The sequence below is a fragment of the Natrix helvetica genome (assembly GCF_964273705.1).
Source record: "Natrix helvetica genome assembly, chromosome: 4".
NCBI classification, from domain to species: Eukaryota; Metazoa; Chordata; class Lepidosauria; order Squamata; family Natricidae; genus Natrix; species Natrix helvetica.
This window is the reverse complement of record NC_138550.1, coordinates 116564953-116586791: the sequence shown is the minus strand read 5'-3', so window position 1 is coordinate 116586791 and position 21839 is coordinate 116564953. Positions and strand designations below refer to the sequence as shown.

At 41.8% G+C, this 21839-nt stretch overlaps 1 protein-coding gene across 2 annotated transcripts in view; it reads left to right on the top strand.

The window, feature by feature from the left end:
• The first annotated feature begins 3339 nt into the window (after positions 1 to 3339).
• VAPA (VAMP associated protein A) overlaps positions 3340 to 21839 on the top strand; it is a 42948-nt gene continuing 24448 nt past the window's right edge. Inside the window, exon 1 of one of the 2 annotated variants that reach the window (XM_081950137.1) lies at positions 3340 to 3708. In XM_081950137.1, the coding sequence (XP_081806263.1) occupies positions 3633 to 3708 (76 nt within the window). In that variant the 5' untranslated portion in view covers positions 3340 to 3632. The remainder of the gene's footprint in view (positions 3709 to 21839) is intronic. The other variant, XM_081950138.1, reaches the window with a different exon arrangement.

The window sequence follows — 21839 nt, the reverse complement described above, 5'->3', positions numbered from 1 at the left end:
TATTTAGCTCTCATCAGCTAGCCATACCCTTACTGGGATTCGAACCAGGGATGTATTGCATATTAGGCCGATGTAATTGCCACTAAGCCACAGGCTCTCCTCCTTTATCAGCTAAGCCAGGGAAATAGGTATGTATTTGTGTTACATATATATAGAACAATCAAAATGGCGAGAGCACTGGAAATGAGTTTCTACTAGACATGGTTAAAAGAACTTATATGCTTATCCCGCAAAGAGAGAGTAAAGGAGAAACATAATAGCATTCTTCAGATATCTAAAGAATTGACATATAGAGGAAGGAATGGACAGATTTCTATTGCCTCAAAGATCAGAGCAGAGCCTATGTTTGAAATCATAGGGAAGGAGCGTCAGATTAGATATTAGGCAGAATTTCTAAAAGATAAGAGCTATCAAACAATTGAATACATTGCCTCATGAATGGACATGTTCCCCTTTACTGGAGGTCTTTGGAGGCTTGATAACTATCTGTGTAAAATGCTTTAGCAGTTCTTGCATTGAGCTTGAGAGGACCTCTGAGGACATATCCAACACTATGATTCTATGATATGTCGCAGAGATTCTTGCATGCAATTATGCCATTTATTCATAGTAAATTCAACATAGAATAAATAAAAGCTAATTAATTAAAAAGAATTGTATTTATTTGTTGGATTTTTCTAACTATTTTTTTCATGAGCTCAGGATAGCATGTATATTATTACTTCTTGAATGTAATCCTGAATGGATTTTTGACTTCTTGGTTTTACTGAGAGGAAAATGAATTTAGATAATTGCCATTCACAACTCACCTTTCATACTGCATTTACTTAAATAATGATAAGAAATATGATGGCTATCGAACCTCCAAATATAAATTTTCCAAATAAAATAAATGATGCTAAAGCTGTTCTCTAAATCAGAGTTTCTTATCTGTGCAAAAGTTTGGAATAATGTTAAACATAGAGAGGAAATTATGTTTACATGCCATTCTGCGCTAAAGTAATGTCTAGCTTACCCCAAATCATGTTTCCTCCATGATTGAGGAGCTGTCCTTTCAAGAACTATAATTCAAAATGACAAGACTGTTTATCATTAATGCTTGATTACTCGATGGTTGAAGCAAATAAGGAACAGAGAAAGCATTTTTCACGATAAATGTTGATTCGTTCTGTATTATGTATTCACAAATAAATTTCTTCTATGTGACTGCTTTCAGTGGTATCTAATTAAAGTTTTCTCTGAACCCAAGATACCTAATTTCTAATCAAGGAATACAAAAAACTTGGGATGTTCCTAACGTCTATACATTCAAAAGAGAGTCCTCTACAAGATTACCTATAGATGGGAAGCATTCATTTGACAGTACAGGTAGTTCTTGATTTACAACAGTTCAATTAGGAGCCAATGTTACAATGGCACTGAAAACTGTGTCTTATGACCATTTTTCACTTTATAATCGTTGCAGCATCCCCTCGATCATGTGATCAAAATTCAGATGCTTGGCAACTGGTTCATATTTATGACTGTTGTTGTGTCCCAAGGTCACGTGATCAGCTTTTGTGACCTCCTCACAAGCAAGTCAATGGGGAAGCCAGATTCACTGACTTATCAACTGCAGTGATTCATTTAACAACTGTGGCAAGGAAGGTCGTAAAATGGGGCAAAACTCACTTTAAAAATTTCACTTAACAACAGAAAACTATCTGTATATTACTTATGAAATAAACATTGGATTAAACATGATTGAATGCAAGTCCTAAAGACTACCTCAAACAATGCATAACTCTACATCTGGGATGACCCTTACATTGAAAAGGATTCAAGAGACAGTTTGGTTAATAAATACTTGCAGCTTCATCAGTTACAAGATTTGCATCCTTGACAGTTCGCAGAAAATCCATTAGAAATTGTGAAAAGCATTAATTTTCGTAGAGAAATCACTTTTAAATGAGACATAATTCCGGTGCTGAAAGCCTTTCTTTTCAGTAAATCTTGGTAAGAAGATCCTTTGTGATTTGTGGCTATGAAAAGGATTGCTCTTTGGTCTGAGTCAACTGTCAAGAGCTTGACATTACTGTAAAGTACGTTTATTAAAGAGAGTGCAATTCAGTTTGGTAATTTTGCAAATACTGGCTATTATTGGAATGAAAATGCTTGACATTAGTCTGCACATGATTTGAAACATTTTGTAAAATATATTTGCCTTCCCAGAGGTCATTATTTTGGTTTGATGTTGGTTTCATTATCATCTCAGTGTGACCTACTTCCAAATTTAAGCCATTGATCATAAGGTAAATATGTGATATTCCTTTGACCACTAAGCATCAATTTTGTGCAAAAATATGGCATAGCAGTAGTCTAAAAAAGCTGTCAGTCTAGGGAGCACTGAAGTTAGAATTTTGCTATGCTGTAATTTAATTTGTTTACAATTACTTTAATACATGCCAACCAATTCTGGTTTAATTAATAAATAATCAAACCGTGGCTTAGCACACTTTGCAGATAAGCGCACATTGCACTGTATTTTATTCTTTTAGCGTGGGGAAATTTTTTATTTTGATCAAACTTAACAAACATTCCTCTGCATTATGTTAGTGTAACATAAAGGGAGATTTAATGTTCGTTTCATTGAGAAACTAATCACTAACGAGAGCGCTATCAGAAGTGCAAAATCTCAGGCTACCACTCTTTCAATGTGGTCGCTAGGAGTCGAAATAAGCACAATAAGCAGTACATATCTCTTTGACGACACCTAAAGGTCATCTGGATTTGTGCAGCTCTAATTCAAAGTCTTCCCTCTTTCAGTCGTGACAAAGAACTGTCACCGATGCAAACTACGGCAGCACAAGTCGCGAGCCAAGTTCTAATCTAAGACAACGAAGGGCGCGCAACGTAACTCCTCTCTCCCATTTACTTGAAGACTACAATTCCCGGCATGCCACTGAACGAAATTCGGGTACGCGTGGAGTTTCAGCAATCAAGCCGCTTTCTTTCGGCGGCGTTGAAGCTTTTGACGCCTAATGTCCTTGTGTCAATTTTCTCCTTTCGGGTTAGCCGAGTCGCCAGGCGCTGCCGCCCCCTCTGCAGAGCAATCCCTCCAGACTGACTGGCTCTTTGCCTTTGGGTTTTACGTTCCCTCGCGTGGCAATTCCCGGAGCGGCGACGATTCTTCACCTCCCAGGCGAAGCTGTCAACCAGCGAGAGCCTGGAGAGAGAAGAGGGTGGAAGGGGGAGCGCGCGCAGGCGGCGTTTGTCTTGGCTCGCGGCTGCGCGGTTCCCGGCACGGCTTGGCGTGCGGGTGCTCGAACTTCTCGGCCACTGTCCTCGTGCCCGCGCCATAGTTGGCGTTGATCGCAGTGCGCTGGGGAGCCAGTGAGTCACTTGCTCCAGGGGCAGCGCGAAGGGAGGCGGGAGGACAGCGTCGCAAAGGCAAGCGGGTGCTGACCCCGCGCGCTCCTGAGCCCGCGTGCTTTGCGGGGCTACGGGGAGGGGGCGGCTGCGAGCCTTGCCGCCGCTGCAAGTCCTCCGCGGAAGGCTCCCTCCCCTCCTCCTCCTTCCCCAGCGGAACGTCCTCCCTCCCCACCCCGCCCGCCCTCTCCTTCCTCCTGGAGTCAGCGAACGTGCGAGCAGCGATGGCGGCCGCCGGAGTCCTGGCCAAGCATGAGCAGATCCTGGTGCTCGATCCGCCCACCGACCTAAAATTCAAAGGTACGGTAATAGGAAGGCCGGTGGAGGAATGGAGAGCCGAGAGCGAGAAGGCCGGGAAGGAAACCGTACGCCTTTTCTGCCGGATCCTTCCCGCGCGCGAGAGCCTGCGGAAGGGGGAGTGTTGAGTGGGGGTAGCCCGAAGAGGCCCGAGCTATTCCTTTGCCGTCCCCCCTCCCCGCACACCCCCTTTTGAGGCCCGAGAAGGAGGTTGGATTCGGGGGAATAGGACGAAGCGCCGCAGTCGCCATTTTGCTCTTCTCTTGTCTTTACGACACCCCCCTCCCCGCCTCTCCCGCCCCAATTCCCGGTGGGTTTGCTGTAGTGAGCGGTAAAGGCGGTGGTTCGCTGGCTTTCCCTCCGACGTCGCCCCTGGTTGCTGCTCCCCCTCAGCGGCTGCTCGAGGTCCGCCAGTGGAAGCGGGGGAGAGAGGTTCAAGAGCCCAACCGCTTTTGGCAGGAGCTGCCTTAAGATCTGGCAGGCGTTCCTTTCTTTTTTGCTGCACCGCAGCGGCCTCGGTCCCTCAGCCCCGGGACGCTCGGCTGCCAGCGAACCACGGCGTCCGTCCCTCCTGCCATGAGATTGGAATGGCCCCTTATCAGAGGCATGACACCGAATCTTTCCCGGTCGACTTTTCCCCGCCCTCCCCGGTTGGGTAGGAGAGGCCCAAGTTGCAGAAAATGCCCTGCTTGTGGACTGTGCTGGTAGCTCTCCACGCGACTTGTGTATTTTCAGAGCTTGTGGTAGCCGTCAGATTTTTGTATCGGGGCTGGCGAAGGGAGGGGGGGGGGTTTGCTGCCTTCCATTCAGTACACAACAGCATACAATACAGTACTGTATGCAGCGCATGACCGCGGCTGTTTGTCCGTGCGGGTGTAAGACCGTATAGAAGAGTGGCGATACCTTGCACCAACACCCTTTGATGTGTCATGTATGTACTTAGTTCAGGGCGTTTTCCACTGCAACGCTTATGCTCTTTTGCGTTTTGAACTTTATAAATTGCATTCGTGTTCTGATAGATGCCTCAATTAAAGGGAGTTCCAGCTGCAGTTCGATGAAACGGCGTGGAAGACTCGGATAACTTTATACGCCTTGAATGTCCGTTGTATGCTTACTACAGTAAATTCGGCTGTGAGATCCTGTAGGACTGTTATATAATAGGTGATAAAAATGTTACTTTCTGATTGGGCTCCATTAGAAGAACAGTGATAGTTATTAAATTAGAGCAAGGCAAAGGCAACTTAAAACAAAACAATTTTCCCCTTCTGGTAGGATTGTATTTGTCAATACTTCCAGATTTTATAGATCGTTTTAAAATTAGACAATTATGCTTTTTAACAGAATGAATTAGGTGTGGGAAATGGACTTGAATATATAATTCTTATAGCCCTTTTTGCATTAAATAATAATTCTATAAAAGCCCCCAAAGTAATTTTTTTAAAAAAATTAAATTCAAAAATTGAGTGGTTAGGGATCAGTGTTTTAAACTACGCAAACCCTGAACAGGAAAAGCATTCTGCTCAAAAGTGAATTGAATGTTGAGGAAGCATATACAGGACAAGATAATAGTACATTAGTTTGCTGAAGTATTACGGGATTTGCCTTTTAATTGTTCACAATTTGAGTTTGGGGAAAATAATGTATTTTAAATGGATAGGACTTCAGAGAAAGTTCTGAAAGCTCTCATATGAAAATTTTACTTACTATGTGAAATTGGCCTTGGATCAAATATATTTTCCCTATAAGGTTCATGAAGTTTATGAACCTGGGGGAATATATTCATATTTTTAAACAATCTGTTTATTAATATTTTTAGAAGAATCATTAGCATAATGCAAGATTGTCATTCTTGTTTCTGAACATAGCTCAAATGGTAGAACATACAAATGCTTTGATTATCTGTGGTTCATTCATTGACATTTTCAATAAAAGGAAATTGTAATGGGATTGTTAAGAGGAATCTTTGTAGAAGCTTGGCAAGATAGATCATGAAGACATTTCAGTGTAGTGTCAAACATGCAATATCCTAGCTGGTTTTAGACCAGCAAGATCTATCATAGACCAAGTATTAATCCTATAATACCTAGTGGAGAAATATAGCTTTGAATCGTTTGTTCAGCTTTTGTAGATGGAACCATCTAACAACATAGATAAATGACTGCTTCTCCTAATATATAAACTTTATAGCAATACCAACAACTCAAGGGGTAAGATTTGGTTCCCAAAAGCAGCTAGCCAACTCAATTTCAACAGCACAAGGATTAAACTGTATTGTTGCCTCATTATTTTGTAATTTAAACAGCACCTCAATAATGGCAACTTTCACCCGGTAAAATTAGCTGATGGGCATCCTTCATTTCTCCTGCATGATGGCATGGTTATTCTGTTATTATCTGTGGTAGGGATTCAAATAGTCCTTTGCTCAATATTGTGAAAAAGGAAAATTGATTCTTTAACAAAAATCCTCAAAAGCATAGTTGGTAGGTATATCAATGACTAAACAAGTCAAATATTTTAACTACCTGGAAATTATCTTTCACTGGTTGGAATGAAGGGCTTCACATTTGGCCCATATATTGTAGGTTGTCTAGAGGAATGCCACAGTGAATTGTCTTTTCATTTCTGCAAAGCCATATTTTTGAGGCAAAAGCAATGGTATAACTATTATTTGGGATTCCAGTGAGGCCTTACACTAACTAGCCCAGAGGATACAGATCAAGTTCTTAAGATTAATCATGCAAGTCCCTAGATGTGTGTCTAACTCAGTTTTAAGACTAGAATGAGGAATAGGATAGAAGCTAGGATTTGGATCATTATTTTTAATTACAGACTAAAAGTACTCTTTAAGCCAACAGGCCTAACATCCCTCATTAGCAAAGATCACTTCCAATCCATCTAGAAGCCTATGGCTTTTGTAATGAGACAATACAAAAGATGGGATATAACCAAGTAAAAAGATCATTGAAGGAGAGCTTCCTTGATGTAGGATGGTAATATGACATTTAGCACCAACAGTACATGGTTTGGAAACTCTTCTGCAAACAAACCAATTATTGTTAATCTCACATAACAAACATTGCAGAACATTTGCTTTCGCCAGATTCAATTCCCTTCAGCAGTTATCGATGGTAAATATATAAAAAAAATCACTTCCACAAATATCTGCCCCTGTAACTCCGATACCATAGAGAATGTTTAGCATGTTAGTAATACTTTCTTTCCCTTCTTTTCATCCTCTTTAATTCTTACAGTTCATTTTAACTGCCATGTTTAATGTATATTATATATTATTTTTATACACACACCCATTACTCGTCAAAGACCTTAATAAAAGATTTACTTACGTGTCATACACATATGTAGTAAGTTTCACTAAGCTCATGTTAAATGCTTTGGAGAAAGCATATTGAATTATGTGCCAAAGCAGCTTGTAAGCTTTGAGTGGCTCACAAAATATGTGAATATAATACAATTATAAATATCAAACAGGTTAAAATGATAAAAAATTTAAGCAAACTTTAATCATTTCTGATTTTCTTTGGTAGAGTTATGAATAAAAAATAAACTTTTACTATAAGTTTAGCATTTGTCTACATTATTTCTTTAATCCTATGTAATTCTAATCGTCAAATCCCCAAATCAACATTTATTTCAGTTTCTCGCAAAAAGTCCAAAAGTGATTTCTAAGTAGAAATAAAATTAGTATATTCTTTACTTAAAGCTGTCAACTTTGCCATCTGTGTGAATTCCATCAGCTTCACTATCCATTCTTCCACACTTTCTGTATACTTCATAGGTATTTGTAAACTCTTCCATCTTTGTGCATACAAAGGTCTCATTGTAGTTCATCACATATAAAAAAGTGTGTTTCCATAAAATGTTTCTATTTGTTTATCCACTGAACCCCAAATAAAAATCTCTAGTTTCAATTACACCTTCATTTTTAAAATCTTCTGAATCAGAATACATGCTCAATCTCGGTGTTTTCTAGCTTTCTTGCGTGTCCACCAAAGCTGAAAAATGTACCCTAAGTTTGATTTCATTTCCAACAAATATTTGAAATTCCCTTGTATATGTTTCACAATTTATCCAGTGTCATATACCAGGAATGCATCATTTTATAAACATTCTCAAGATTGTAATTTAATGTAAATTTAAATTCTTTCTTCCTCATACTATTCCATTGACCCAACTGTATATTATACTTCTTTTTGTCCATTTTATTATACAGTCTTTCGCTTGTTTATCCTGTTTTAATTTTCAATAAAAGTTACTACATTTTATCAATAATCTTTTGTATTCAATTCAACATTAAAACCAGTCTTAGCATTTTCAAGTTCATTAGTATTGTCAAGTTCCAATGGCATGTAAAGTCTTCCAACTTCATACTCCTTGGAAAAAATGTAGCAGATCCATGTTAAGTCAATCATTTCGGTTTAAGTGTAATTTCCCTTCTAATAAAAGGTTTTTTGGGTGATAGCTATGAAGGAATTTTATGAGTCACTTATGATATATGCCAATTCAAAATTTTCAGTAAGGTAAGCCTAATAAAATGATTTTTTAAATTTACATTAACTTTAACATTATCATATCCCAGTAGCTGTGCCAACAGGTCTTATGTCATGTTCTTCCAAGTCCAATAGCTGTCTATTTCTTAAAATCACCCACTCTTTCACCCATATTAAACAGCAACTTGCAAAATACAATTTCAAAATCTGGTCTTCTAACTCCTCTCTTTCTTTAGCACCTCTAGCAGTTTGTATTTAATTCTCAGTTTCTGGTCTTGACAAACAGTTTTGGAAATATTTTTTTTTCTGTTGCTTAAATGTTAATCAGTTGTCAGTATATGTATTGTCTCGAATAAAAATAACATTCCAGGTAAAACATTCATCTTAATCACAGAAATTCTTTCCAACAATAACAGTTTTTTTCCATCTCAACTTATCTTTTTTAACTTCATTCCATATTTTAACATTATTTTGAAATAATATGCAATTCATATTTTTCTAGTCAAATATTTAACCTTTTTAAAGGTCATTTTGATTTTCAAATCAAAACCAAATTATCAGCAAAAGCTCTGAATTTAAAGATCTTATTTTTAATTTTTAGGCCCATTATCTTCTGATGTTGTCTAATATCTTTGTTCAAAATTTCAGGAACCAAAATAAACAACAAAGGGGACAGCAAACAACCTCATTCCCTTCTGGATATCACATGATTTAGTCAACACCATTAATTTAATTTAATCTATTTGTATTCTACCTTTATTATTTTTACAAATAACTCAAGGCAGCGGCCATATGCAACATACCTTTCTCCTCCTACTTTCCCTATAACAACCTTGTCAGGTGATTGTCTAAAACTTTCTCTGTGCCACGAAAATTGTTGAAAACGCTAGATCATTGTTCATGAAAAATTGGTTTATAATTCTTAGTGGAAGATAAAATCTTGCCCTTCCTTTGGTAACAATGCAAATATTGACTTCTTTCCAAGATTCTCCTTGTAGAATGGAAAATATTAAATAATACTTGTATTGAAAGCTTTTTAAAGATTTAATCCTGTTTTCATAATTTTGAAAAACCAGTAGCAACACATAATTATTAAAAGGTTTGACATAATACAAAAATTTTAGATATTTCAAGTAAAGTTAATTACTAATTTTATGTTACATATAGTAACTTTTTTTTATTAAAGGGAATTGGTTGAAACACACATTCTACGTTAACTTTTCATTTAATCAATTCATATGGGTTATTCTTACTGATTATTAGTATATATGCTGCTTTATAACTACTAAACATTCATTGTTAGCTTGATGTTGAGATTTTCTGTGAACATTGAATATGTATTCAGGGGTATAGCTCACATTTGTTTGTGATATTGTTAATGAAATATATAACTGCAAATACAGTTAGTTACCCAGGCATAAAAAATAGTTACCCACTAAAAATAGTGATGTAAGAATAACTAGCATAGTTGGAGCCATGGGTAATGGAAAGATGTTGCAACCAATCCCCTTCTAGCATACCCAGGAACTGTCCATACCCTTATTAGATTTAGAGAGCTATGACTATGGTGTAGCTTTCATAGGAGCTACAAAAGTACCTCTCTTTTTCCATGGGGGCTTTTAGAGTTATCTATCTTACAGTTCCCAGTATGCTTTTCCAAGAACGATATTATTGGTATGCTTTCCTTTGCCAAAAACTTAAGATTCGAGAGGACAAAAGTAAAATATTAAATTTAGTTGCTAAAATGCAAAAAATTGCTCATTACATAGCAAATATATGTCTATAAAATTTTAATTTGATTGGAAAATAGATGTTAAGAATAAATAGACCCTAACTGCCCATTATAAATACTTGCTTCTGATTCTCTAATAATACAAAAGAAAATGGGTCCACATGTAATATGAAAAGTAAGTTTAAAATATCAATTATTAAACATTTGGCATTGCTGGTGGAGAAGTTAATAAAATTGTCCTATACATAGCAGATTGATGCGTTGCGTCGTAAGGATTCCTGGTTATTCACAGCAACAAACTAGGAAAATATCCATAAAACAAAAACAGAATGAATAAAAATGTTTAGGATAGTAACCCACCCCAATGTTTTAACAGTTGTTATTAGTCTGTGTTCTTCAAATTGCAAGTAATATACAATTCTACTCTTAAATGCCTTAGACTGAATGAATATAAGAATAGACCTAAGCAGTTACATATTAGTAATAGAAATAGCATATTATAGACTTATATACTACTTCACAATGCTTTACAGCCCTTTCTAAATGGTTTACAGAGTTAGCATATTGCCCCCAGCAATCTGGGTCCTCATTTTACCAACTTCGGAAGGATAGAAGACTGAGTCAACCTTGAGCCAGTCGGAATTGAACTCTTGGCAGTGAGCAATGACTTAGCCTGCAATATTGCATACTAACCACTGTATCACCACAGCTCACCACAGTTAACACATTTTCTATGAGTGTTGCTTTTAGCAATTGGTAAATCAATAGATCTGTCAATTCATGGATGTAATGCACTGAATGAAATGAGTGGATTAAGGTCATTTAGTAACTGTTGTGAGTGGTTAGCTGGGTTGTGTGTATGCAGCTGGAAAGTTTTGACCTGCTGGGTCCTGACCCATCCTTCTGCTGGGGTACATGGTATAGCTTTTGGTTATGATTTAGTACACTTCATCATTGTTACCACTTGCTGCAGCATATAGATATTTTGACCATTCCAGTTGTGTGGGAGATGTGATTCTTATAGCTCAAGCAAATTAACTCAACTGCAAGACTGAGCACAATAATAATTATGATGTAACTTGTTATATAGCATCACTATCTGGTTCTAGCAACTTTGAAGTTTGTAGCTAATTGTCTTAGTATTTAAAAATATTATTAAAAATAAGGAAAACGGAAACATTTTTTAGCTTGGGTACCTAAGATAAGGCATTTAAAATGCTATGGGAAAGCAGACACAGATCCAAATATGAATCTGAGGCACAAAGAAGTTAAGATGGAGCAAGTGATACTTTAGTTATAACAAAAACTAGTAAACTTCTGATAGAAAAATTAGAGACAACTCCTTGAAATAGATAATTACTTTCTGGAAATTACTTTCCAGATATAATATTTAGCATATCTGAAAACAAAATAATGCTCAAGAAGATAATGGCCTAGAACTCATATGTTGGAGATAGTAGGAATTTTCTCTAACCTGATTCTCCAGTTAGCTGGTCCTTACTCCCTCAGATTGCAACCTTCAATCTAAGCTTTAGAAGCATTTCTTTGTAGCTCCTGTTAGCTCACCAGAGTTTTATGGGTCATGGTTCAACATTATTTCTCTCTTCAATCCAGACACTAACATTGCTGTTACCATGGTTTCCAAACAAATCCCTGGCTATATAGTCTCTTTGCCTGTCCCTCCCTAAGCAGGCCTTGTTCTCTTCTCCTTGAAGATATTCTTGATTCCAAGTCACACTCTCATCTTTAATCCCAGAGAAAGATTGTTAGCTCTCTCATGGAAACTAGTGAGGATCATATGACTATTTCCAATCTCATTTTGCTTATGTTTCTACACACACTTGCTTTTTCCTCCTCCTAGATTATTAGTGTTAGATTTTTATCCTGCATTATAATATATAACTCAAAGCTGCTAACATACCTAATACTAATACATGCCTTGCTTTCTATTTTCTCCACAACAACAACCTTGTCAGTTGGGTTGGAATGAGAGAACAAAATGACCCAAAGTCACCCAACTAACTTTCATGCCTAAGACAGGACTAGAATGTATAGTCTTAACTTCTACAGATAGTCTTCAATTTATTATTAGAATTGGAATTGGAATTTTGGTTGCTAAGCAATGCAATCATTAAGCGAATCATCATATGACCAGACATGATTTTACAACCATTTTTGCTGTAGTTGTTAAGCAAATATCTGTGGTCCTTAAGCAAGTCGCATGGTTATTAAGCACATCTGGCTTTCCTTATTGACTTTACTTGTTGGAAGTTGGCTGGGAAGATGGTAAATTATGATCGTGTGATGACAAGACGCTGCAGCGATCATAAATGTGATCTGATTGGCAAGTTCTCAAATTGCGATCATGCAACCGAGGAGGTAGTGTGACAGTTCTAACTTTCAGAATGGATCAAGTCACATTTTTTTCAGCACCTTCGTAACTTCAAACCATCATTAAATAGGTGGTACTAAGTCAAAGACTCTATGTATACCAGATTGGTTCCATCAGATGTTCTCTTTCTGAAGATACACCACTGATTGTTCTTTTCTCTACAGACAAGTTTTTGTCAGCAATTGTGAAGAAAGGGGAACTTGTTGGGCAAACAGGGCAAGATTCTTCTTCTCTGTCACCCTTGAGGATTCAATTTTGTAGTGATTATGAGCTTTCCTGCCTCTCTGGGATTGAATATTGGTTGTATGATTGAATGTACAGACTGAAGGAGTTTCCTACAGCGTTTGCCTGATCAGCACAGTAGCATATATTTTAAATTGTAGGATTTGGAAGCTAGAGCCAATGATCGTATCGATATAATGTTACCACCTATAATTTCTAGGTGGCAGTGGTTGAATGAAATTGGCTGAAACAAGCAATTATGTTGTGTGTAACTTGGGAAAATGACATATGTTGAGATAATTTTATTTAATGTTTAAAAGCACATTAAAAATCTGAAAGCATAGTATGCTCTTAATTTGATGTATTTGATAGCATTAAAGATGGCTTTTGTGCTACTTACTAGTCCTGCTCAGCTCAGCGTAATATTCTCCACATTTTAATGCTCACCACATTTGTATAGCTTCTAGCATAATAAATGCCCAAATGGTTGTATAGTGAACATGAATAAATGTAAATAAAACTAATCTAATTCATTCATTCATTAAATAATATTTTAAATAGTTTTTAAAACCTTACAGGTATCCTCAGCTTATGATTGCAATTGAGACAGGATTTCCCATTTTAAGTTTTTCTGGTTGTGTTGAGGCACCCACATGACCGGATCTGATTTTACAGTAATTTTTGTGCCAGTTATTAAGTGAATCATGGGTCATTAAGTGAATGCCATGACCTTACATTGGTACACTTTATCATCTCATATCTCTGTAGTCTCCTCTCTCCTCATTATGTTTGGTACTCTGCACACATTGAATATTTATTTGTTATTATTTAAACAATGTGTAAAGGTAAAGGTTCCCCTTGGACATATGTGCTAGTCGTTCCCAACTCTAGGGGGTGGTGCTCATCATTTCAAAGCCGAAGAACCAACACTGTTCAAAGATGTCTCCATGGTCATTTGGCTGGCATGACTAAATGCCGAAGGCGCATAGAATGCTATTACCTTCCCACGAAAGGTGGTTCTTATTTTTTCTATTTGCATTTTTACATGCTTTCGAACTGCTAGGTTGGCAGAAGCTGGGACAAGTAATGGGAGCTCACTTCATTACAGGGCACTAGGGATTTGAACTGCCAACATTTCTGATCAACAAGCTCAGTGTCTTAGCCACTGAGCCACTGCATCCCATGCGTATGGCCACCCAATTCATAAAATGCAACTCTAGACAGCTAATTTAGGATTAAAAACAAAACAATGTATACCATAATATAAAAGAACCACAGTAAAACAGTATAAATAAAGTGTCAAACAAACAAAAATAAATCAAAATCTTGATTTAGGTTTCTTAATAGGCTTATTCTACATCCTACTCTAGTGCTTGGAGAAAGCTTTACTTTTAAAGTTTTATGGAAGACAGCAGAATCAAGGTTATCTGTATCATGGCTGGTCTATTCTAAAGGGTATGTGTCATGATAGAGAAGGCATGCTTATTGGGCTTTATTAGAAGTCACTTTCATGAATGGGATCCAAAATTTGGCTGTTCTATCGGACTTTGTAGGAAAGCAAAAATAGTTAAAGATAGATGGTTCTACAAATAAAATAGCTCTGTGCTATGAAGGGCTTCATAGGTGATAACTAGTACCTTGAATTGCAGTAGAAATTATGATAAGCCAGTGTATCTCATGAAGTACTGATGTCAAATTGGCATAATGTGCTATATACCTAGCCATGGTACATTCTGGACAACTGTTCATGATGATGTTCAAAGGATGTAGAGCATGTTGCAGTAGTCCGAGATATAATTAAGGCATAAAGGTCTGTGAACAAGGCCTCCCAATCCAGGAATGGACATAATTGATACAAGATACACAAGATGGAGTTAGACAAAATGAGCTCTTGCTCCTGGCTGCTACGTGCTTCAAACAGGAATTGTGAGTCCAAGAGGAATCTAAAATTGTTATCAAGTTCTTCTAGGGCAGTGGTTCTCAACCTTCCCAATGCCGCGACCCTTTAATACAGTTCCTCATGTTGTGGTGACCCCCAACCATAAAATTGGTGTCTCGGTTCCTAAGACCATCGAAAATATGTGTTTTCCCATGGTCTTAGGTGACCCCTGTGAAAGGGTTGTTCGACCCCCCAAAGGAGTCCCGACCCACAGGTTGAGAACCACTGTTCTAGGGGAATGCTAGATCTAAAAATGGGAAGCCTTCACATTTGAAATGGGTGGGGGGAAGGGATCATGGCACTAAAATCCACAGTTATTCCTTTTTTGGATTGAGCCGAATTTGTTCTTTCATATCCAGACACCCACAGCTTTCAGGCTCTGGAAAAGAACTTAATTTGATTGGGCAGGGATAAAGATATAACATTACCTATTATTAGCATATTGGTGATACTTAACCCTGCGCTAACAAATGTTTCTTAGATGTTAAATAGGAGCAGGGAGAGAGATTGGAACTTTGAGGAAATCTGTAAAGCAGGAATGTAGAGCTAGACATCTCCTGTTAACATCAATCTGAACCATTTTGGAGGAGAGAACCACTGCAACACTGTGCTTCCAGAAGGATACCATGTCATTGATGGTATAAAAAGTCACTGAGGGATGGATCAAGGAGGGCCATATGAAAACCCCATTCCAGTCCTACCATGGATCATCTATGGGTATGATTTGTGCTGTTTCAGTGCTACATCTGATCTGAAACTGAAAAGAGTAAGTTAATCCATACCCTGAAGGGTGGTCTGTAGCTGCAAACGGATCACCTCCTCAACAGCCTCCCCTAAAAAGGAAGCCTAACCCTAATCCTAACCTTAAAAAGAGAATGTTGCAGGCAGAATGAAAATTGTCTAGAATTGTTGGATCCAAGGATAAAACTTGGAGGAGGGGGCAGACACCTACCTCTTTAAGAACTGGCAAGCTACTGTTTCCTTCAAGGATTCATGAATGCAGTGGTGAATGCAGACATATTTTGTCTCCCAGCAGACTTTAATCAGTAAGGAGGGACATTGAACTGATTCATAGCTGGCTGCATTTAACAGCCCTGAGAATCCTGTCTACTTACCCAAGGCTTATAAGGGTCAAACTCTTTCCAAATAACCATATTTGACAAGGCTGTGGTGAACTCCATGAACTTGCACAGAGTCCGACTCAGAGTAGAGGCAAGCATATCCCATGATTACCTGAAAACAGTCTTCACAGAGAGCCTGCAGTTCAGGCCAATCCCAACCTAGGAGGGACTTGACCACTTTGAACAGGGTTGCCAGCTAGTCATTTTCTGCCACTTTTACCGCTGCAAAGTAATCCTTAATAATTGCCAGTGCTCAATTGGATTTACTCTTCATTTTCCTATAGTGGTGCTATAGTAGACTCCTCTCTCCTGCCATTTTATCTCCTAGAGCACATCTAAAACTAGGGAACTTAAGGGAATCCCCAAGCAGAAAGGAGTGTGCACAGATGTTGTCCAAACATAGATCATCACTATCCATATCTCATAGATATAACAGGTACAAAAGAATGTCTATCCCACTGTTTTCTTCAGGAGCTCAAGGAAGGAAACAGATAACACATTGTCCTCTGATTTTTCTGCCCAATCACCACCCATGAGGTAGGGTGGTCTGAAAGAGAAAGAACCCATCCAGTGAGCTTCCATGGCTGAAGGTAGACTTGAACCTGAGTCTTTCTGATTCTAGTCAAACACCTTTTCCACTATATTCTAAGAAACTATATTGGAACCATCCAACCCAATCACTATATTATAAACCCTAGTACCATGATGACAAAGCTATGGAGCCATATCTGCCAGCACGGAAGCAGTCAGTTCTAGTGCGCATGCCGGCCAGCTGATTTAGGCCTTCTGGAGGGCTGGGGGAGGCCATTTTTGCCTGGGGAGGGTGAAAAACAGGGAAGTTCAAAAACTATCTGTTTCCAGCTCCCAGAGGGCCTCTGCTGCGCCAGGGGAGGCCGTTTTCACCCTCCCCTGACACCAGAGGCTTTCCTGGAGCCTGGGAGGGTGAAAATGACCCCCCCCAGAGTCCCTTTGGAAGCCAGAAATGGATCATTTTTGAACTTCTGATAGGCCCATTGGACCCGTTTTTTGCCCTCCCCAGGCTCCGGAGGCTTTCCTGGAGCTTGGAGAGAGTGAAAATGGCCTCTCTTGGCTCCCCGGAGGAAATACCAGGCTCAGCTTGGAAGCGAGCTGTTGGGGGGGGGTGCTTGCATGCATATTTGGGGGGCACTTTGCATTAGGGGTGCCGGCACACACACACTCTATCGCGTGCACCCGCTTGCATTTTTGGCACACAACAACAAAAAGGTTAGTCATCATTGCCCTAGTATATTGTTCTCTTCTGATGAGACAAACTATCAAATGAGATAGTATCACACATTTCCAGTCATAGCCAAATAATCCATTTGGATTTGAAAACTGCTTGTGGACTGTGCATAGTGAATATCTGCTTGTTTTTGCTAAGACTTGATGTCATTAGTAATTTTTGTAATTCCATTTTTAATGCTATTAATCTTTCCTATGTCAGGGAAACTAGTCACTAGGGCTGTTTGATAGTTCTTTTCAAGCTCTTGCCACAATGACTCTGTCTATTATGACTCTGTCCCCATTATTAGTTTTTTTAACCTTTTAATGCACTTCATTGTTTTCCAGTGGGAGAGAGGGAGTGGTCACGTGTGGGTATTCTCAAACCCTGATTGGTCCAAAGACTGAGAATAAACTTCTTAAATACTCCTGCCTTCCCTTCTAACCCAGTTTCCTCTCAGTCTCTTGGTCCAAGCACTGCTGAGAATCATAGGTAGGAATATTGTTAGGTCAATCTGATATTTATTTGGTCTTAATTGGGCATTTTTAAACTCACTAAATTCTAAATTTGCAGCTGTGGCCCTAAGGGACAGCTACTCCAGGCGGAGGGGGTCTCCCTCTCCCTCCCCCTCAGTTTCTCTAGGTCTGGCTGGACAGGGTTCTGCGGATCCCCTGGAGGGGATGTCCAGGGGACCTTGTTATTCATGCAGGTTTGCCCCTCAGGGGCCTAGATCCCCCGTTGGTGATATGGAAGACTTGGAGCGTCTCTCTGAGAGTATTAAAAGGCTTATTTCTACAGCCATTTCGCAGGGCATAGCCCAACGGGATAGGAGCTCCCACTCCTCCAGACCGGGGGGTTCGGGCCGCGCCCAGTACAGAGCGTCCTCTCCATCCATGGTTAGCGAAGCCTCAGTCACAGGAGAGGAGAATCTCCAGGACATGGGGTTTTTGGAGGATGAGGATGCGGCCCCTCCAGAGGCCCCCTCTACTTTGGGTCTCTTCGCCCCTGCCATGTTCAAGACCCTTCTGAACAAGACTAGGAAGACTACCAAGGTTGGGACTGGGGATCCCTCGGTGCCCCCACCTAGGGATCCTGACATGGCATGTTCTCAAACACAGCCATGAACAAGGAGGAGATTCCAGCCCCTCCTTTGCTTATGGAAGTCCTGACAAACCAGTGGGCTTGTCCCTCTAACTTCTCGAACCCTGGAAGTAATGACCACCGCTTCTATAATGTAGAGCAGACCTTTGCCCAGGCCATACAGTTACCTACCATTGACACCCCGGTGGCCACTCTGGTTTCCTCCTCGCCTGTAGTGTCCGGCGATGCGGCGGACAAGTTGAAGCTGGAGGATAAGCGCGCTGAGCTTACCTTGAGGAAGAATTTCAACGCAATCACCTGGGCCATAAAGGCTACAGCCTTGGCCTCTTATTTCAACTGCGCCACTGTCTGGCTCCATCAGCTCCAGGATCGCATTCCGATCCAGGACGATCAGCTTCATCAGGATCTGATTAAGATCTTGGCGGCCTCTCAGTTTTCCGCGGACGCTACTCTAGACACTGTGAAGTTTGCGTCCAGTGCCTTGGCCACTTCGGTTACTACCCGCAGGCTTTTGTGGCTGCGTAACTGGCAAATGGATAACAAGGCCAAGTGGAACCTAGCGGCTGCCCCGTTCAAGGGTCCTAATCTTTTTGGGGAGGCTCTCGATCACATCTTGGTCGAAAACAAAGATAAAAAAGGTCCTCCCCTCTAACGCTAAGAAGCCCGAGGCTAGGTCTCACCCTTACCGCAGGCAGACATATAGGGCCCCTGACTATGATCATAAACAACGCTTCTCCTCTTTCAAGTCAGATAGGCAGTCATCCAGTCTTCTTTTCAGGACAGAAACCGGTACCAGCATCAGTCCCGACGGCCCTTTCGAGGGGGAGGCAGTCGCCCTTACCGTAGGGGGAAGTGACTCGAACCCGAGTCGTCCCATAGGCCGCCGCCTGTCTCTCTATGCGGATCAATGGGACGAAATCACGTCGGACGCTTGGGTCAGAGCCACGGTTCGACACGGCCTCAGGTTGGAATTTCTCTCCACCCCTCCGAACCCTTTTAGATCATTCCCTCCGTCCCGGAGCGTGGAGCGCCGCTGCCTGATGGAGCAGGCAATATCCCATCTCCTGGCGATTCAGGAGGTGGAGGCGGTTCCCCCGGGGGAACAGGGCATGGGCCACTACTCCAACCTGTTTGTAGTTCCAAAGAGTTTGGGGAGCTGGAGGGCAATTCTGGACCTCAAGCGCCTCAACTGCTTCCTCGTGTACAAGCACTTCAAGATGTCTTCCCTCAAGTCCATTCTGCAGGGCATCCGGAAGGGAGACTTCTTAGCGTCGGTAGACCTTATGGAGGCCTACTTACACATCCCGATTCTGTCAGCTCATCGAAGGTTTCTGAAGTTCTCGCACGGGGATCGCCATTACCAGTACAGGGCTCTTCCCTTCGGGTTGGCTTCGGCCCCCCGCGTGTTTACAAAAGTGCTGGCTGCATTGGCGGCGCATCTGCGCTCCGTCCCGGTGAGACTCCAATGTTACTTGGACGATGCCCTGGTTCAGGCGGGGTCCTTCCATTAGGCAGTCACGGACCTCCGTCTCACCATCCAGAGTCTTCAATCTCTGGGGTTTTCTGCAGCACTTTTGGACCTCAGTGGAGGGCCGTCATGTACTTCTGCTGACGGACAATGTGGCCACCAAGGCCCACATCAATCGTCAAGGGGGGACTCATTCTCGGGCCCTCTGGCTAGAGGCACTGAGCCTGGGAGCCTGGGCAGAGCGGCATCTGCTGTCTCTGGTGTCGGAGCACATCTCCGGCCTTTCCAACCACCAGGCAGACTGGATGAGTCGAGCGACTCTGGACAATGGCGAGTGGCAGCTCCACCCGTCGTTCCGGGAGATCTGTCAGAGGTTCGGCACCCCTCTGGTGGACCTCTTTGCCTCACCGACGAACTCACAGCTCCCGTATTTTTTCATCCGCTTCCGGTCCCGGTCGGCAGAGGGCACAGATGCTCTCCGGAGCAGGTGACTCCCGGGCCTTCTTTATGCCTTCCCCCCTATTCTTCTCATCCCAGGACCCTCAGGAAGGTGGTAACAGAAGGGGTGTGGGTCGTCGTTGTGGCCCCTTATTAGCCCAGGAGGCCCTGGTTCGCGAGTCTGGTCCAGCTGTTGGTGGCTTCCCCGTGGAGTATTCCGCCGGAGGAGGTGGTCTTGCGGCAGGGGGTCCTGATTCACCCGGAACCTCAGTGGCTCCATCTGACCTCCTGGCTCTTGAACGGCAGATCTTGAGGGGGGCTAACTTGTCCTCCGGGGTCATACGCACCATCAAGACGGCTAGACGTCCATCAACAACATGGGTTTATAACTCCACCTGGGTGGCCTTTGTCCGGTGGTGCTCCCCTCTTAATATTTCCCCTGCCAGGGCCACTATTCCGAACATCTTGGAATTTCTTCAGAAGGGCCTGGACGATGGGCTGTCACACAATACTCTCCGTCGTCAGGTGGCGGCTCTTTCTTTGGTCTTGGGGGGGTTGGGGTCCTCCTCTCTCTCACGTCCCCCTGATCAAACGTTTCCTGAAGGGGGCGGCTAATCTCAGCCCCCCCATCCATCGGTTCCCTACCTGGGATCTTCCGCTTGTTCTCAGAGCCCTGACGGGCCCCCCGTTCAAACCTCTTCGGTCGGTGCATCTGCGGTTTTTATCCCTTAAGGTAGCCTTTCTTGTAGCAGTTACTTCGGCCTGGCAAATTTCAGAACTGGGGCCCTTTCGGCCAAAGATGATCTCTGCCATTTTCATCAGGATAGGGTCGTCCTTCATCTTGATCCTACTTTCATCCCAAAGGTGAACACCCCATTCCATAGGGCGCAGGAGATCGTCCTGCCCGATTTCTGTCCGGGTCCCTCCAACGATAGGGAGAGACTCTGGCACCGACTGGACATGCGTCGCGCCGTGTGTATTTATCTCCGTCGGACGGCAGAGGTCCGTCGAATGGAAGCCTTATTTGTTTCGTTCCAACCAGGAATGTTGGGGGCCAGGGTGTCTTCGGCCACCATTGGATGTTGGCTGAGACAGGCATCATGGAGGGCTACGGGGCGGCAGGGAGGCCAGTTCCATCGGGGATAACGGCCCATTCCACCAGGAGTGCTGCGACCACGGTGGCTTGGGCCACTAGGGCTCCTTTCGAGGACATTTGCCAACGCCGTTCATCCGATACTATCGTCTGGATGCATTCGCCTCAGCGGATGCTTCTTTTGGTCGGAGGGTCCTGCAGAGGGTGGTGGCTGATACTCCCCTTGGGCCTTAGCTGTTAGTTCTATCCCTCCCTGGGACTAAGCTTGGGTATGCCCCACACGTGACCACTCCCTCTCTCCCACTGGAAAAAGAATGTCGGTCTTACCTGAACGTTTCTTTTCGGGGGGAGAGAGGGAGTGGTCACGATCCACCCTGGCCTGGTTGTTGAGGCTCAGGAGAGGACCACTGGTTCCCGGGGGAGGGTGTTTTCGGTTGTTTTTGTTGTTTGTTGTTGCAGTTCTGTCGTTTGCCTTCGAGGAAACTGGGTTAGAAGGGAAGTCAGGAGTATTTAAGAAGTTTACTCTCAGTCTTTGGACCAATCAGGCTTTGAGAATACCCACATGTGACCACTCCCTCTCTCCCCCCGAAAAGAAACGTTTAGGTAAGATCAACGTTCTATTTCATCAATTTCTGAAAATCTATGCCATATATTGGGCATTATTATCTTGGAGTACTTTGCAGTGCTCTCCAGCTGTAAACTCTGATAAAAGTAGAAAGTCTTTACAGTAGTGGTATTCCTTGAATGTTTATGGAAATACAATGTAGAGTTTACAGTGCATGTATACAATACGGTAGATTTATAAAAAGAAAGGATGGCAAATCTTGTTTTAGAGCTCTATAACTATGAAAAAAAATTACCTGGAATTGGAATCACT